The sequence below is a fragment of the Macadamia integrifolia genome, chromosome 10 (assembly GCF_013358625.1).
Source record: "Macadamia integrifolia cultivar HAES 741 chromosome 10, SCU_Mint_v3, whole genome shotgun sequence".
Taxonomy (NCBI): Eukaryota; Viridiplantae; Streptophyta; class Magnoliopsida; order Proteales; family Proteaceae; genus Macadamia; species Macadamia integrifolia.
In genome coordinates this window covers 32846291-32865676 of record NC_056566.1, presented here as the reverse complement: position 1 = coordinate 32865676, position 19386 = coordinate 32846291, and the positions used below count along the sequence as shown (strand labels likewise).

At 38.2% G+C, this 19386-nt stretch overlaps 1 protein-coding gene and 1 long non-coding RNA gene across 2 annotated transcripts in view; one reads left to right on the top strand and one right to left on the bottom strand.

The window, feature by feature from the left end:
* LOC122090709 (aspartic proteinase 36-like) overlaps nucleotides 1-10061 on the bottom strand; it is a 37568-nt gene extending 27507 nt beyond the window's left edge. The window contains exons 1-3 of the mRNA XM_042660391.1: nucleotides 9006-10061; nucleotides 8086-8215; nucleotides 7730-7977 (exon numbers count right to left, since the gene is read on the bottom strand). Of these exons, the coding sequence (XP_042516325.1) occupies nucleotides 7730-7977; nucleotides 8086-8215; nucleotides 9006-9223 (596 nt within the window). The 5' untranslated portion in view covers nucleotides 9224-10061. The remainder of the gene's footprint in view (nucleotides 1-7729; nucleotides 7978-8085; nucleotides 8216-9005) is intronic.
* Nucleotides 10062-10396: 335 nt separating this feature from the next.
* LOC122091274 lies at nucleotides 10397-13610 on the top strand. The gene is made up of 2 exons (XR_006143904.1): nucleotides 10397-10518; nucleotides 12951-13610. It is a non-coding gene; the product is annotated as an uncharacterized LOC122091274 (long non-coding RNA).
* The last annotated feature ends 5776 nt before the right edge of the window (nucleotides 13611-19386 follow it).

The window sequence follows — 19386 nt, the reverse complement described above, 5'->3', positions numbered from 1 at the left end:
CCCCCCCCCCCCCGCCGGGGCTCTGCCCAGATTGCAGCAGAAGTGCCAGAAGTCCGCCTAAGTCAATTAAATAGGCCCTAGGGCCGATACAAGTATCCCTGCCCTTTCCCTTTCCATTTATTTCTATAATAAACCTTGCATGCCATTATAATGACCATAATAGCATAAGTTGGTATCCATTTATCATATTTGCACTGTTATACTGTGTAAAATGCTCACTGTTATACTGTGTACAATGCTTGCATAAGATTCTTGTTTATCCCCTTTATGCTATTATAATGCCTAAATTGTTATAAATAGTTTCTTCGCTTATCTCATTTATGTTGTTATGCCGCCTAAATTCTTATTAATAGAATCTCCATCTACCAAATCTATGCTATTATAATGCCCAAATTGATATGTTAGATTTTCACTTTTTTTTTATGCCGTTATAATGCTCATTTAACCATAGATAAGCATGCTTTCCAAAACCCTTTTATATGTCGTCGTAACACCGGCATCTGTTTTCAAAGTAGTATGAACATCTACCCTAGCCTAGAAGTTGCCCAAGAATCTATTTACAAAACCAAGCCATAACATTCATTATCATATATCCCATGGAATCGCTCGATTACTTCTATCATCAAAGCCTCAAATCTCATAAAAGAATCTTTTATGCGGGGATTACCTTAGACACCTCAGAGGTGTTAATGGATCCACAATCATCAAACAATTAGGTTGGAAAACCCCCCCAACATGTTAAAAACTATACCTCGAGGGATTTCATGTCAATTAGGACATGCCTCCATGAATTTCATACTTTCACATTTTGGCACACTCCACCTCATCAAAGAAGACTAGAAGCTTCCAAATAAATGTACAATGATAAAAGTAATCCTTACATTTCCGGAATATAGATGAGGTATGTAGGTTTTGCTTTATTTCGTTCTTTTAGGACCCTATTATGCATTCTACTACTTTAATATAGATCCTGAACAACGTGATGACCTGATCCCTAATAAGGGTATTAGGTAGCTTGGGTCGCTATAAATATCGATTCAGGTCCGGCAACCCCCACCCCCATTCTTTTTCCTCTTCATCTACATGTACACGTCACACGCATGCACTTAATCACAAAAATAGTTACCATAAATAAATAAGCAAACTATGCACAGTTTAGAAGGATAACTTAAATTAAAAAAAAAAAGATCGACATCTCGTCGTCGTACAGCATTGGGCATCTATCAACTTCCAAGCACGTAATCTTGACCTTACCTAAATTGTTTGATTTAATGACCAAATGCCTTAACCACCCACCAAGTCAAACTCTCTTCTCTCCAAGGACAGAAGACTTCCCCTATTTTGCGAAAGACACGTACGAGCCCTAGGTGGCACCTTCAATCCAATCTAAAAATCTAAATATATCGAACCTTGGACCTATTCCCTTCTTAAAATCCGTTCACTCTCTCGAACAACAAGAGGTGCACCATCGACGAGGGACCCCCAACAAGGAGACGAGGGGTTGGGCCAGCAAAGACCAGCTCAAACAACAACAAAAATAAGACTAGAATCACAAGTGATCCTAATCCCAGACAGGATTTGAAAAAATCTGGCGGAATAGGGAGAAATGTGAGATCTTACAAACCGTAGCTTAGATGGAGCTGAAACTTAGAGTAGATGAAGGTCCTAGATGGATCAACAAGCCCTAAAAAGATTAGCCAATTCCGATGGTTGAATTGAGAGTTATGTTGTTTACATGAATTAGGAAACTTTTGACAACTTTCGATATCTTGAGATTTCAGCTTGCGATGAATCTCAAATTTGGAGCAAATTACCCTCGTGTGATGCCCAAATATCCTTCAAAATATGAGCTTCAGCTGATGGCTAGTTTAGAAGTTATGCTTGAAGAATGAAAAAGGAAACTTTATGGAAGTTCTGCAGAACAGCAGTTATAGGCCTTCAAACTGGTCTTTTGATGGTGCTTCTAGGCTTCAACAAGCTTGCTTTGATCACTAAAACACTCTCTCACAAAAAACAAATAAAAGGAAACTAAGAAAAGAAAGAGAATTCGACGGTGGGGTTGAGAAGGGGGAAGGAAGAAGAATCAATGAATGGGCATCTCACCCCTTAGCTATTGGGTATCTCACCCCTCAAGGTAACTATCTCAACCATGAGTAAACACTCAATTTTCATAAACTTCAATCTTCATTAACTTCTCAATTGATTACAGCATCTCCTTATAAAGGAGTGAGTTCAACTTACAATTAGAAAGTAATTAAAATAGGAAACTAACATAAACTTTCCTAACAACGAACTACTTGTTAACCAAGTAAATATAAAAATAAAAACTCCTATTAATCTAATATCTCCTAAGAAATAATACTATTTTCTAACCAAGAAAAACAAATATGGAAACTTATCTTGCTGAAATTGATAGAGAGATTTGAACTATCCTGGACTTCTTCCTTCCAAATCAAATGGGACAGTTGGCATACACTAGAAGATCCTTTTGGAGACAAAAACTTGCTGAGAAATATATTGTTCACATGAACAATAACACCAGTTGTGAAAGCTGCTGGACAGGCTAGATCAATGGCTGCTTGGGCTCTTCTAAAAGACCAATTAAGAAAGTAAAATATGCACTATTCAAGGGGCTGCTATGCTGGTTCAATGGCTGCAGGAGTGGACCAGCATAGGTGCAAAATTGGGCCAACAAGGCTGGCTCGACGGGACTAAACCAGGTCCAGACTTGGGACAGAACTGAACCATGGTTTGGTTAGTTCAAGTCCTCATTTTGACAGCCCTATCTACATCAGTCAGCTACATAGATCCATACAAAACAATGTAGGAAAAACATACAAACAAAAAAAGGGGGAAGGAAGAGATGAAAAGATGAGAGTAAGAGGAAGGAGGCCACAGCCCAACCACGAAGACCAGCTCACATCCCACACATCCCACAATAGGTGGTTCAACTAGGTTCAGGTTGAAACATATGAAATAACATCAAAATATTCGAAATAGTCAAAATATCCTCAAGTTGGCCCGAAATATGGTCAAAACGAGTTACAAAGTCAATTCGAATCTCCATCTCATCTCGGGCTGGCTCGATACCTCAAAATTTCGGTTGAAACTTTTCGACCGAGATCTTGAACCATGCTTACACTAAGCCACAAGTGACTTTCGATCTCCCTTTCTTCTTCTCCTCTCTTTCTGAAAGTTGGGGTATGAAATCTTGTAACTTGAGAAATTGAAACCCGTTCAACCCCTAATCTGCAAGAAGCAAATCAAAACAGTGACCTGCTCCATACTTTACCATTAGGTCTAGTTTCAGACCTTTAAGTTATTCTGATGCTTTAATGCAGAAGTTGGTGAAAGATTACTAACTCCCGCAATGTTAACCCCAATTACACAATTAACCGTCCCACGATAGCCTTAAGGTTAGCTGATAGAAAATCAGAGGAATAACACAGAAACAACCAGCAGCAATACTCCAGGAATAGAACCTGAAAACAGTAGAAAAATCCAACCCAAAACTGTCCCCAAAGAGAGGAGACAGAAACCTGCGATTGGGAGAGAGAGAGAGAGAGGTGCGGCTGGCTGTGTGTAGCTCCAATGGAGCTGTACTCCTCGTCGAATGGAGGTCCCTTGAAGGCAACAAAAACCTGTAAGTCTGATAGAATTCTGACTGCTGGAATTGAAGATATGAGGTTTCTTGATTTCAGCCCTAGGAGAGAGAAAAATCAAGAAACTGCAGAACCAGCAGTGAGACACTTCAGAGGGGCTTCCAACAGAGATCGACCGGTCCTCTGGGAGAGTAGAACCAGTCCCAAAAAGGCCTTACAGATCAGGCCTCAAACGTATACAGTAGGGGAGATCAATTGGTTCAAGAATGGGCAGTTCTTGATGATCGATCTTGCAAGGACAGGTCTGAATTCTGTGCGATTAATAGCTGCTGTAATCAGTGAACAGAAACAGAATTTTAACTGCAGAAAATAAGAGGAGAGGTAAGGGAATGCGGGGGAGGAGTGGCTGTCTCGGCCAGGACTTCTCACCCACAACTATATCAGTTGTTCTAACATAATGACTGCAATTTCCTTTATTCAAATCTGAAAATAAGAGTACATAGGCTCCTCTATTTATAGAGGGCAAATGGCAATCAAACTACTACTAGGAGCTAGTTTCCCAATAGGACTAGACACTCCTACTACAACTAGGAATTCAAAATTGGATTAGGAATAATAAACTTATGTGGAAAACAAATAGAGTCCTAAGACAATTTGGACTCGATGGGCCCAATGGGCCCACTAATTAATTAAAAACAATTACTAATTATCCCCCTACCCGATGGGCCCAATTGGCCCTTATTTATACTTAGCCACTCAGGTGGACTAAGTAGGGGTTCGGCTGGCTTCTTGGCTGGACCCTATCCACTCAAGTGGACTAAGGCTGGATCCTTCTTCCTCTCATAGTTCCTTCCATAATGTGCATCTACATCATGCTTGTTCTTCCAGCAGGTAGCATATTGCTTTTGAGAGGCCTTGGGGTTTGGCTTCCATTTCCAAATTTTCAGATTGGATGACCTTCGAATGAGAAGAGTTCTGTCAAGAGAACTGGGTCTACTCCTCTGCCCCTCTCTGTCCCCTTCTCTGCCCAATGCAGGGTTGAAACAACCTTTCAGTTGTTGTCTTTCAAAAACTCATCCTTATCCCAAGTCCCAACTAGTTGTTACCTTTAATCTTCCCTTATATTTTGTTTTCCAATGTTACCCCTCCCCCTCTTCCTTGTCTCTGATCTTAAGTTTATTTGAAGTCTAACTCCCCTCTTTAATTATAATCCCTCTTCTATCCTCTTCTTTCTCTATACCTTAGTAATCATTAAGCTTCAATTTTCTACCAAAAAAAAATCATTGAGCTTCAATTTATTTACCAAGTTACCACTCCCTTATAAAATTATGAGTATTTACTGTTCTGCGACTATTCCCTTGATTTGAGTTTTCTATTCTTCATGTTGGCCCATAGCCATCCCAAACGGGGTTTTTTGAACCCGGGATTGCCCCGTTGGAGTTAAACCCACAGCACATTACTCCCACAAGTTTGTCTATTAGCAGCTGCAAAGTAATGAAAACTTCTCAATGATGTAAGATTATTCACCTAGGAAAATAACCCCAGATAATACATAAACTCCAAACCAAATTCAGATTAAGGTTACAGATCTAGGATCCAAGATGAACAACACAAATCTGAAAAACTGGCTGAAATGAGAAGAGTTTGAGAACTCACAAAGTGGGGTCCAAAGGACCAACAAACCAGGTCGAGTGATGCTTGATATCAGGTCAATAACTCCTCCAATTATGGTCCACAGAAACCTGTATAGGCAGTAGCACAACAGCAGAAACCAACCCAGAAATTAGGGTTTTCTGGACTGTAGGGAGAAAAGCTACGGCTGACAGGTGGAGGCCCAGATGGGGCTGATAATCTGATTGAAGGATCCCCCTATGAGGCTCTAGAAACCCACCAAGGGTTTTGGAATTGGACTTCTGGATAGGGAGATCTCACCAAGGTTGATCTGGTCTCAAAATCCTGACAGGATTGGTATCAATTTCTTCTCTTGGTTGATCTTCTCAAGGTCCTTCGATTGGTGGTCTTCAGGTCTTCAAACAGTTAGTATTAGACTCTCAATCGCTCACTCACAAAGGTTAAATAAAGAAGAAAAAAAAATAGAACACAAAAGGGATAGATGTGGGTGAGGTGGACTTTCACAATCCTGGGTCTCTCACCCACAACTATCTCAGCTGTGGAAAGTTGAACAATTCTTTCTTAGAATTAGGGAGCAAGAGCAAAGCTGCAAATGCATTTGTTAATAGATTATAATTTGTGTTACAACAGCACCTATTTATATAGTAGACGACAGGGACTCAAAAACATAGTAAGAAACTAAAAAACAATATCTTGCTCACTAAGACAATAATAAAGGACAATACTAGACTCTTCTACAAGGCTAACTTGATACTCAAAACTGTAGTTGACCAGACAAACCACAAGAGGAAAAAATACAGCAGCAAAGAGAGATCTCAGGAGAGAAAAGAAGCTTCTATGATGCTGCTGCTGAGCTGGATCGAAGGCTGTGGTGCTGGGCTTCTCGAAGGGATCAAACAAGACAAAATACTGTAGATATCTAGTTGGTCCAATGGCCAATATGCGCTGGTTCTAATGCTGAAAACTGAACCAGATCTGTACTAAAAACTAGGCCAGCTTTGGGCTGGCTCGATCAGCCTAAGGCTGGGCTGCTTTCTTCCTTCTTCTATAATGGAGGCCAGTATGCGTATCTACATCACTCGAGGATACCATTCTCACTACAAAAATCGAATGATTTTTAAACAATTTTTCCTCATATTTGGATCACATGATATTCCATTTCATATATTGAATAGTTCACTGTCTGGTTTCCACCCTCATAATGACGCGGGACCCACCTTAATTTTTGGTCTTCAGAACCCAGCATCTTTCTTTCTTAAAGACAGCCATTGAGTCTCTTGTTTGAATAAAGTTGAATTAGATTTAGGTAGTGTCCAACTTAAAAGTCCGAAGATTTCTTGTTTCTCAAGCCCAACCATCATATTCTCCGTATCTTAAATCTATCCAAACCCATTTATTATTATCTATTATTCTTCTTTCTCCTTTGACTCTGTAATCTAACTAAAGCAGAATCTCGATAATTGGAACACAATGGCAGGTCCCATGTCAATAAGTTCCATCAACAGTGTTACGATTTCTATTTCTTTACCAACAATATTGCCAAACCAATCTTGTTTCTCTTACCAAATCTCCTTACCTGATCTCAGCAAAGGGAGGCAACACAACCACAGACATCTCACATGAAATATCATTGGGATGATCTGCAATTATGCAACTAGAGACAAATCTTAGATATAAAAGTAGTTTTATAGTTGTCAAGGTGATGCCTAGGCATCCAGGCACCTTGATTGCCTTGTTGATTTTGCCTTGTTTTCAAGCCCACGCCAATGCTTTGGGTTTCCTAGACACCATGACAACTATGAGTAGTTTATTATGTAGACCTTCTTTTCCCTAGAATCAAATGGATGAACTGTTGCTTTTGCATTTTCTATTTTTCAATCATGTTTTTTGCTATCAGGGGGGAAAAAAGAACTTTATGATATGAAGATAAAATGCCTTTGTTCTATTAAGAAGGATATTTTCTTATTGATCGAAAAAACAAAGAGAAACAGAATTCAATTTATAATAGGTAATAACTTAGTTAAAGATGAGATGGATTCAATAACTCCCTTTGCCCCAGTTCATTTTCGTTTTTGACCAACAAAAGCCTCACACCTAAATGGATTAAGTGCTTGATTGCTACTTCCCAGCTTTCATGATACAGGAACACAAGATTCATGCATTGTAGCGTATAATACTAATTTAGACATTTGAAACACAGTTGAATATATTAATGATGGAGCACAAATCCAAATCTTCTCATACTGTCAATAACATTTAGCCTAGGAGGATCACTTTTTTGTTCTTCTTCTTTCTTTTTTTATTTTTTCCTGAGGTGGTGGGGTGGGGATGTGGTGGTGCTCAGCCAGGGAGGTCTTGAAACATTTATCCTCATATGTTTGGGTATATACTTGCCAAGGAAGAATCACATAAGAATCCCAACCAGATAACACATCACAAAATGAGAATTACATAGATGCATGCACATGTTGCAGAATAATAGCAGTATGTCATACCCAAAGATAACAGTCCCATTAGAGGGTGATGTCTGTAGGTTTCCAGACACGTGACTGTATTGTATAACATCTTTCACATAGTATCCGGAGGTTTCAGTCCCATCTTGATACTCCACGCCATATACACAGTACATATTTCTGCTGCATCTAGGAACAGGGCTCTCTGAAGCGAGGTAGCAAAAATCTTGATCACATGTAACCACTTCTCCAGTCGCAGAGGCCTTTGGATCATATGGCTTGAGCTCTAGCTGTACACATAGAGAAAAAAAAATTGTAAAATTAAGCTGAGCCAAGAACTTAAGGACTAATGGGTGGATATCAAGATACAAGACACAAAAGCATGAGGATAAGCATACACCGAGTCTGCTTTTTGTTGGACAATTCTTGCATTCGATGCAATTGACCCAAAGAATGTTGCTTCCTGTATCAACTAGTACATAATAATCCTTTGGAGGAGTCCCAATAGCAAGTTTAGTATAGTAAGTCCTAAGACAGCCAACAAATCCACCAGAACCCACAATACATGTCATTGAACAAAAAGATCCAAAGACAAAACATAGACAACTTTCATGGCAACAAAGAAAACAAATGTGAAAATAAGAATATTAATTTAAAAGAAACGAAAAGAAAAGAAAGCAACCACCTTTAACCCACATAGTTGTCAAGGCCTGGGCATCCAAGCGACCATTGCTGGAACGGCACCTTGGTCGCCTAGGTGCCATCTAGGCACCTTGTTGGTGTCACCTTCGGTCACCTAGACACCATGACAACTATGACCGCAGAGTCATATCCACAAAGACATGACATGTAATAGAAGAAATCTCAAATATGGACAAGCAAAACAAACAACACTGAAATTCTTCAAGAGAGCAAAAAATATACATCTACCATTGAATCAAAATAACATCCATAATTAACAACTACAACCACATTTAGGTGGGGTTTTTCTGAGTTGTTGTGTTCCTCTCCTCTATTTATTCTTTTCCTTTTCTTATTTTATTTTATTTTTTTTTTTTTTTTTTGGGGAGTTTTGGGGGTTTTGCTAGAATTCCTCTGCTTTTATATTCCCTTTTACTTTTCCTATTCTTTTTTGTCTTTGTACAGATCCATGTGACCTACTCCATTTAGTTGGAATAAGGTTGAGTTGTTGCGGTTGTTGTTTTATGTATTTAACAATCCAAAATTTGAAGATAGGAAATCAAATCGACACTAAAATCCCTAAAAATAAGGTAAGCTAAAACAAGACGAAATGAAAGGTCATGAATAAGTAACAAACCCAACATCTGCCGGATTGCTATTTCCACCCAAGGGAAGATCAATGTTAGAGAGCAGAAACCGACGGTGACGGCGGCTGTCATGAACTTTGACATCGCTCAGAGAGGGAGCCTGACCTGCAAATCTGTGATACACCTTGAATACTCCAGAAGCAGATACATTGGACACCACAAACAAAATCAAAATGAAGAGCCCACAATTCCACCCCCTGACATCCATTTCTTATTCTTTTTTCCTCTAGTTTCATTAACATGGAAAGAGAGAGAATGAAAAAGACAAGAGGTGGATGGATGGAAAAGAAGAGGGAAACAGAGATGAATGATGAAAATAGAAGAAATGAAGACAGAGAGATAACCACATAATTGGGTACTCTCCGCTCCTCCTTCAACAGCAAACACCTGTTCATTACTAATAATAAAAACCCAAAAAAATAAAAATAACCCCAACAATGCTTTCCATCTGTTTTTTTCTCGGTTTCCTTTCCCTTATTCAGCTCTTCAAGTCCAAATCAACATTTTCGGTATTTTAAAGCTTCACTTCACTAGGAAATCTGAACAGACCATTGATATCGAAAGGCCTTGAAATCTGATTGAAGAATGAGCACTAAATCTAACTGGTTCAAAGTCGTCCATTAGGTGGGAAAGGCAAAAAAGGCCAATAATGAGGGAGGAGATGTAGGTGCAAGCGAAGGCAACAGGAACAACCGCCATTGATTCAACGTCGCAACCACTACACGCCTCAACTAAATGAGACTTACTTCACTTGTCACCATGGACACCTCAACTCAACCGTCTCTTGTCGTTTCATCTTTGTTGGCCCCTGCTCATGACTTGGTGCAAATTAAAGTTCTTGAGTTGTCATCAGAATCGTGATGCTCTGCTTCCATCACGAGTAACCATGTGACAAACGTGGATGAATCAATGCTATAGATAATAGATTTCACTCACCAGAGTGGTGAATTGATTTGAACACAAGGGATTCTTGAATTAGATCAGTTTTTTTTTTTCGGTTCTCGCAAGTGTGGAAATATCTTTGCTATCTTTTTGCCATCCGCTTATTGTTCTTCAGGTTTCTTTTCTGATCTGCATAGCATCTTATCAGTTATAGGTAGTTCGTTAGTCCATCTGTCCTAGTTGTTAGTGATTCTTATTTGTTGGTGGGTCGTATCAGGTCGTAATCGTAATCGTAATCAATTGGGTTGTTACCCTAGTTAGTAAGTTCGCGTATTATACGCGTATTCGAACGTTTTATTCAAAAATCCATAATTCTCCGAACTGATGTAAAAATCCCATATTATACACGGCTTTTATACATCTCTGTATTATACACGGATAATACGTGTATAAATCATGACCTTAAACTTCATTAATGAGTTTAGGTTAAAAAAAAAAAAAAAAAAATCCCTCATCCAATCGTCCCTCCCGGCCTCTCCTATCTTGCAGAGGTTTGGTGACTTTGGTCGTTGGTCGGACGGCGAGTGGAACGGCGGCAGCGACAATCTCCCTTCACTATCTGTGAGTGAAATCCTCTCTCTCTCTCTCTCTCTCTCTCTCTCTCTCTGTGAATGGATGCAATCTGTGATCCAATGAATTTATTGATTCAAATCTCAGGTCTGTTTATCACCAATTCTTAAAATCTGATCACTGCGATTTCGAAACCCATCTTCATCATGACCAAATCAGTGGGGTGATTTAGAGTTTCTGATTTTCTCAAAACCAGAATCATGGGGGTGGAACTTTATTTTCTTTCTTTTACTTAATGCTTACTTGTATACATTATTGACAGTCAGTGGGGTGATTTTGATTTTTGAGTAGTTATTCAAACCATTGAGAAAACCAGAATCGTGGGGTGTAGAACCTTATTTTCTTTTTTTTATTTAATGCTTCATGGTATGCATTAATGAAAGTTAGTGGGGTGATTTTGATTTTTGAGTAGTTATTCAAAGTTTCAAACCATTAAGTTCATGAAGAAGATGATGGGTTTCGAAATCACTCCACTGGTTAAGTTAAACCACCAACAACCCTAGCGGTTTAGTAGTTATTCACACCAAATCAGTGGGGTGATTTTACTTAATGCTTACTTGTATAAACAGATTATGAAAAGTTCATGACTAGCGACTTGGCTTGTTTATATGTTAACATCTAAAAGATTTGGTTTATTGTTGATTGCCTGGTATTATAGAAAGTTTATTTATTTATTTATTTATTTATTTTTTTATTTATTTATTTATTTATTAGGAAACTAAAAAAGAATGGTTAGACAAAAAGATGAACTGTGGAAATATGTGGATGATTTAAAGGGACGTTTCAAATGTAAGTTTTGTAATAAAGAGTTTCCCGGTGGTATTTCAAGAGTGAAATACCATTTAGCTTGTAAGAAGGGTAATGATGTTGGAATATGTAGCAATGTGCCTGATGATGTACAAGCTGAGGCACTTCGGGCATTAAGTAAGTAAAACAAGAAGACTAAAACTAGGGAAAGTTCTACTACATGTAATGTAAGTAGTGAAAGACATGTGGGTCAGTCTTCAAACCTCCAACAACTGTCTATGGATGGAATGTTTAAACAAAAAAGTAAAGATGAAGTTGATAATGATATGGCTCAGTGTTTTATTTTAAATAATATTGCATTTAATATTATTCAAACCTCAAGTTGGATTCAAATGGTACATTCTATTTGTTGTTATGGTCCAAGTTATTCAGTACCTTCCTATTCTACATTAAGGACCAAACTAGTGCAAAATGCAAAAAAAAAATGTTGAAGAGTATGTTGCTTCAGTTATGGAGTCATGGTCTATTACAGGATGCACCATTATGTCTGACATGTGGACTGATATTAAGGAACGTATATTCATTAATAGTATTGGATACTCACCTAAAGGGGCTGTTTTTCTCAATTCTTTTGAGTGTTCTGATGTTTCTAAGACTGGATTATTTCTTAGAGATATTCTTGAGCCTGTAATAGAAAGGGTTGGGTCAGAGAAAGTTGTTCAACTGATTTCAGATAATGCTTCCAATTATAGAGTGGCAATTTCTTTGATAATAGAGAAGTATCCCCATATTCAGAGGATAAAGTGTGTTGCCCATGGAGTGCAGTTACTATTGAAGGACATTGACGTAGAAATCCAATGGGTAAAGGAAGTATTTGAAAAACCAAAGTTGATTGTGACATTTATGTACAGGCATGGAACAGTTTTAACTTTAATGAGGGAAACCACAAATAACAGAGAGTTGAAAAAACCTTGCAAGACTAGATTTGCTTCTAACTTTTTTATGCTTAAATCTATTCTTGAGGTTGAGGATTTGTTAAGAGTGATGGTGGCATCAGCAAAATGGAAGGCCAACAGGCATTGCAATTCTGAAATGGGTGCAATGGTTACTCAAATAATTCAAAAATACAGGATTTTGGCTGAATGGAAGGGATGTGTACTCAATTTTAGAACCTCTTGTTATAGTTCTTCGTTTGGTTGATGGTGATGGAGCTACTAGTCCATTTTTATATGAGGCTATGCAAAGGGCAAGGAACACTATCATAGATCGTTGTAACAGAGACTCATCAAAGTATAAGATGATATTGCAGTTGTTTGATAGTAGAAAAAATGAAAACATATTAACCATGTGCATGTAGCTGCTGCTTTTCTCAATCCTTTGATAATGTGTGAGGGAAAAATTTCATACTACAATGATGACGTTGGGGAGGCAATGGTTCATATTGTAAGAACAATGATTTTTCCACATGATAAGAAGCAATTTGTGACGGAATTGAAGAAGTATTACGAGAAAGATGAAAAGCTATTTAATGATATTTCAAAAGAAATGATTGATTCTCATCCACGTAAGTAAAAATTCCTATACAATTTTTGTTATTATTTCATTGCTCTTTAATTTTTATAATTTGATAATGGATTTGTTGTCTATTCTAATTTTTTATTCTTTGTCATTTCAAGGTTCATGGAGGATATGCATGGAAGTTCTGTTCCTTTGCTTCAAAAGGTTGCTATTCGCGTTTTAAGTCAACCTTGTAGTTCATCATTATGTGAGAGAAATTTGAGTGCTTTTGAAGCAGTGCAGACCAAGAAAAGAAATAGACTCACTCCTGACATGTTGGAAGATTTGGTTTATATAAGGATGAATTCTCTTATGAAAATCAAGTCAAAAGACATTGAGAAGTTTAGTAAAGAGTAAATTAATTTAGATAAACTTGTTGATATTCAAATAGATGAAGATGTTGAAGTTGAAGATGAAGAGGGTGCACGAAGGGAATATGATCAGACATTGCATGATAGAGACTTGGGATTGGATCTGTGCTGGATTCTGATTATATGAACACTCCAATTTATAGTGGCACTCTAAGTCAGCTGCGTAATATCACTCACACTCCATTCACACATGATTCAGAGACACAAGCACCATTTGATATGAACAACGAGTTTTTTCTTCTTTATGGCATAGACAATATTTTATGGATTTTATAGGTTTTGTAGATTTCACTGCTTCTTTAATACATGGACCATTTGATATGACATTTTCTTATTATATCTTTTGTATTTCATGAGTCATATGACGGATGATATTTTGATTTGTTAAATGATTGTTCTGGACAGATATATACTATTATTTGCTATGATAAATGTAGAAATTATTCCAAATTGGATTTAAATGTTCATAGAAGCATGGGAGATTAGAATTTAATTGCAAACAGACAGTTTTTTAATCTTCTTAATACCAAAATAAACCCGTATTTTTGCTCCCCAATTTTTACAGGGCAGCCGTATTAAACACGTATCGTTTCATTGCCATACAAGATTTATTGCGCCGGATTATTGAAAAAGTATTATTGCAGTATGGTTCATTTAGTTGCTATACGTATCCGTTCCCGTAAAATTGCCATCCCCGAACTTACTAACTATGGTTGTTACCGTAGTCTTTTATCTTAATTAACTAGATCACCCACGGTCCTTAAATGCAACTAAGAATTAGAGTTCTTACATTTGTATAAGTACGTGTGATCATTTCAAAATGAACATATATTTCCGAGAAGATTCCAAAACTATGTAAAGATTAGCTGCTGTTTAAAGGCTTCGGAATAAGCTGAAATAAACTCTTAGAAGAGATTCAAACTTCAGTGATAGTCCACCTGTAGTCCTTGCAAAACCCCTTTAGCTTCAATTTCCTCCATAGAAGATGATGATGTAGCACACATTTCAATTGCCTGAAACTCACCTTGAGATAGAATATCACATATCCAAAAAGAATCTGTTCCCAGAAAGTTAGTAAAACTAATACAAACTAAGATGCGATATGACAAAAAAGGAAGAGGTAAATGTCTTCTCAAGAGGACTTCTGGATTATCTACAATAGAGGAAAAAACATCACTTGAATTAGTATCATAAAACAAATTTAAGTCAGATAGCCAACGATTTATCTTCTAAATAATCAACAAGGGGTCGGGATTAATGTTTCTTTCAAGAATATCATTTCTATGTTCCCATATGAAATAGGCTATTATGGACACAATACTAAATATCCTAATCCACTCCGATCGTGGCAAACGAGCTTGTTGGAAAAAATATGTAACAAAACCAATGAGCGGAGATACCTGCAAGTTCTTTGGATGTAGTCCGAGAGGAATACCATCCCAAATCCTATTAATAAATTCACAAAGAAATAAAAGGTAAGATATGGACTCCGATTCCTTACCCTAGAACACACATGAAGAGTCAGTATTCAACCACTTATCTATGATATTTCTAACAGGTATTCCGTCAAGCAAAATTCACTAGAAAAAAAAATTTTAATTTGGGATGGATATTCAACTTCCATAGGAATGCCCACCAATTAAGAGGAATGGATGATACTACTTGAATTAGTAGTCTTTATCTATTTGGATGTAATCCTATATTAAGAACTCATGATGGAAATGGAAAGGCATCTTGAACCTTCTACATAACTTTGCATTCTCTACCTAGGAACTCCCCCCTAGATCCGAATCCTCTCCATAGAGTGCATCGCCCATAGAGGCTTGGATGCGCAACATGTGGAGAAAATGAATCCAACCGTCCTAAAGAAAGAAAATGATTTTTACCCACTTAGATGATTTGGGTGAGAGAAACCTACCGCTACATCCACCCATCTCTCTCCTTCTCTCTCTGCCCCGTTCACCGCTGTAACCCACATCCATTGCGACGACGCCCTTTGCATATCTCCTTCGTTCTCTCTCACCCCGCTCCCTCTGAATCCCCAAATCCCCCTCCATTTGCTTTTCGGCAAACCCATCACCTCCAGTCGGCATATCTCTTTCTCCTTCTCCACCATCTCCACCCCCATTGCCGATGGCCGGACATGGGATTAGGATTGGAATGGAGATTCTGATGAGCCGTGGGTTGTGGACGATTGGCAATGTGTGTTGGATAGAAAACTTTATAAGGACATAGGCAATGGATGTTGGGCCATAGAAGTTGAGTGGATCTTAGGTTGATGATTTCATAACAATTTTTCATGGAATAAATTCACTACAAAATATTTATCCTAAAAAAAAAATCAAAGAGCAAAGCCTTCAGATCTTGAGCTTTCTCAGACCTTCTCCATGATTTGTTTGATTAAGGTTTTCTGGCATCTCCTTATACGTTTTTGGGATGGAGGTTGGAGAGGAAAGTCGGTAGATTGAGTTAGGATGTCGGGTATGGGTCAAAATAAGGATTGAATGGGTTAAGTGGGTAAAAATTATTTTCTTTCTTTAGGACGGTTGGATTCATTTTCTCCACGTGTCGTGCACTCAAGTTTCTATGGGCACTCTATGGGTGATGCACTCCATGGAGAGGATCTGGATCCGGATCCCTCCCCCCCCCCCTCCAAGTGGGAGACTACTATTAGACATCATTAGTTTTCTTATTCCTTGTATGGGTAGGCCTTATCATCTGATACCAGAGCCAGACCATTACAGAAAGGATCGGAAGTCAGGACTCCAAGCAATTAGAAGATGAAATATCCAAACTTGACACATGGCTAGAGAAATTCATGAAAGAGATCAAACAGCTTGTGTCTTCTATGGATAAAAAATTTGCTGCAATGGATCTCTAGTACGATCAATTGGCATCATCCATTGTTCCTTCCCAACAAGATCAGCAAGGGTTAGGCCATGGCATACCTGTTCCGCAACGTACGTTTACATCCCAAGAACTGATCCAAACGAAGTTTGGTAAAGTGGAGTTTCCACAGTTTAACGGCAAGGATCTGCTTGGATGGGTCTTTAGAGTGGAGCAATTCTTCAACTACAATTAAATTGCTGAAGAAAGCAAGGTACCCTCGTGTCCATCCATCTAGAACGGAAAGGATTACAATGGTTTTGCTTGTTTGAAAGCACTCAAGGGTGTGTCCCTTAGACTGAACTGGTGGTTCTTATTTGTACAAATGGTACTTTGAACTTGGAACGAGCATGAAGAAATTAATGATACTTCTTTATCTTTTGAGTTTTTCTGTTTGATCGGTCGGTCAAGATCTTTGTTCTCTACTGGGACCCGATGAAAAAAAATCGTTGCATTAAGTTTTAACCAAATGCTCTTGAGGCTTTTACCAGTGCTCTGACTAAGTTGCGGCAATTGACTACTGTCAAATATTATCAAAAGCGGTTCGAGGAATTAGCCGCAAGGACTAGTGGAATTGGTGATGAATTCTTCATTAGTTGTTCTATAAGTGGGCTCAAGGAAAAGATCCGTACATCCGCTCAAATGTTTAAATTGAAGATGATAAGCTAGGCATTGGGGCTTGCATGCCTTCAAGAGGATAACAATGCAACCCTTGCTCAGTGATATAAACCCAACCTGCCATTGGTTGACCAGACATGACTGAACTCGTTGTCCAAACTAGCTCCAAAATCGAAAGCATCCCCATCAACTCTTCCCTTCAAACACTTGACATTGTTTGAGATGAATGATATGCACTCCAAAGGGCTATGTTTCAAGAAGTTCACACCAGGCCACTGATGTAATACGCATCAGTTGTATCTCATTGAAGCTGGTGGTTCAAACTGAAGAATAATATGTTTCCTTTTAATTTTCATTCAATAAGAGAAGGTATATATGTACAAGAACGTATATTTCCTTGATAGAAGAAAATCCTTGAGGAGATCGAGAAGATATTGACATAAATATACAAGAGTTGACATAAATATGTATAAAAGTTGACCGTTTTAGAGTTGAAAATTTGGCATGAGATGGCCCAGCTAGTAATACCATGTAATACCATATATAGCTCATAATGTGCCCCCTCAATTTGGAGCACAGAAATCCATAATCCCCAACTTGGATGATAAATAGTGAAAATAATCTCAACCAAGTGGTTTGGTAAATATGTCTGCTAATTGTTCATTAGTAGCAATATAACAGGTCTCAAGAGTACGAGACTAAATCCATTCATTAATAAGGTGGTAATCAAGTTCAATATGCCTGGTAAGTTCATGAAATACCAGATTAGAGGTTATGTGAAGAGTAGTTTAGTTATCACAGAGAAGTTTCATTGGTTGTGGATGAGAAACAATAAGGTCTAATAGAAGGACTTCAACCAAATGAGTTCACATGTAGCGGAGACCATGGAATAATATTGAGCTTCTACAAAAGATCAGGAAACAATTGACCGCTCCTTTGATTTCCAAGATATTAGAAAAGTACCTAACATGCATTTGGTAAAATATTCAGTGATAGACCGTCAGTATTTGGGCAAGTAGCCAAATCAATATCCAAGTAGGTGGTGAGTTGAATATTACTTGAACTAGATAAAAGTCAGAGCAGACTTGAGGTAGCAAAGAACTTGCATTGTAGCTTGATGGTGAGGTTCTCTAGGATGCTACATGAACTGACTTAAATTTTGAATGACATAAGAAATATCTGGCCGAGAGAACGTTAAATACAAGAGTCTTCCAATTAAGCGCCGATATGGAGAGGGATCAGAGAGTAGTGCACCATCTTCGTTATTAAGGTGAAGGTTCTGCAGCATTGGATATTGAGTGAGTTTTGAACCAAGAACACTAGAGTCACTGAGGATATCAAGGGTGAATTTTCATTGACTAAGGAAAATACCCTTTGGAGAATGAGAAACTTCAATGCCTACAAAATACTTAAGAGGGCCAAGTTTAGAGTGAAACTGTGTTGCTAAGAAAATTTTGAGAGATGTGATGAGTGCGTCATTAGTTCCACAAATAATAATATTGTCCACATATACCAAAAAAGCATCGAAATCAGCCTCAAATCTTCATGTAAAGAGCGAATGATCAACATAAAATTGTCGATAGCTAGAATCTTTAAGAGCAGTAGATAAAGTGTAAAACCAATTACGCAATGCTTGTTTAAGGCCATATAAGGATTTCCATAGACAACAAACAAGATTCTCCCCCCTACGTCCATATCCAGGAGGTAATTTCATATAAATTTCTTCATGGAGGTCACCATGAATAAAAGGATTATTAGCATCCAATTGATGAAGAGACCAACAATGTATGGAGGCAACAGCTAGAAGACATCGAAATGTAACCAATTTGGCAACTGGAGCGTAGATATTGGTATAATCTAGAGCTTCCATCTAAGTTTATCCTTTGGCAACAAGTCGGGCTTTGCAATGTTTAATTGTGCCATCAGCGTTGTGTTTGACTTTAAAGACCCATTTACAACCTATTGGTTGTTTTCCAGAAGGAACTTATTGAAGAGTCCAAGTTTTGTTTTGTTCTAATGCATGAAGTTTTCTTGCCATAGCTTCGTGCCAATGACTATGCTTTGTTGCCTCAGTATAGGTAGAAAAAACCGCTATATGAAAGAAAATTAGAAATGGGATTAGGGTTACTTAAAGAGTTCTGAATAGAGTGAGATGGTAAAGCTGCAAGAGAATTATTATCATCTAAGGAAGCATAATCATTTTGATGAGCAGGTTTTGATTGAGTTCGATTAGAACATCGTGGTGAAGGTAAGGAAGGAGGAATGAGAGCAAGGAGAGAAGGGTAAGTTGTAGTGGGAGGGGAGTCGGGGAAAGTAAGTGGTAGGGGTTCAGGTGAAGGAGTGTGGGATGAAGGGTTGGAGGGGAAGGTAGGAGAGAAAGAGTGGTTGTCAGAAGGGAGATCATGAATTGGGAGGGGTATCATTGCATGAAGTGAGGATGGGGTAGGGTAGTTGGAATGGGCATAAATTAGTAGGGATTAGAATCTTTATAGAAGGACACATCCCTACTAGTAAAAATATGATGAGAAGATTTGAGAAGATAGAAAAAGAGCGATGAGTGAGAGAGGGACTAGGGTTCCCATCATCAGGAATCCTCTTGTTCATGGTGATCAAGATTGGAGAGGATTCGAGGACATCGATGGGTTGGAAGACTGGTCTAGAGATCCTTTTCTTCTAGCAG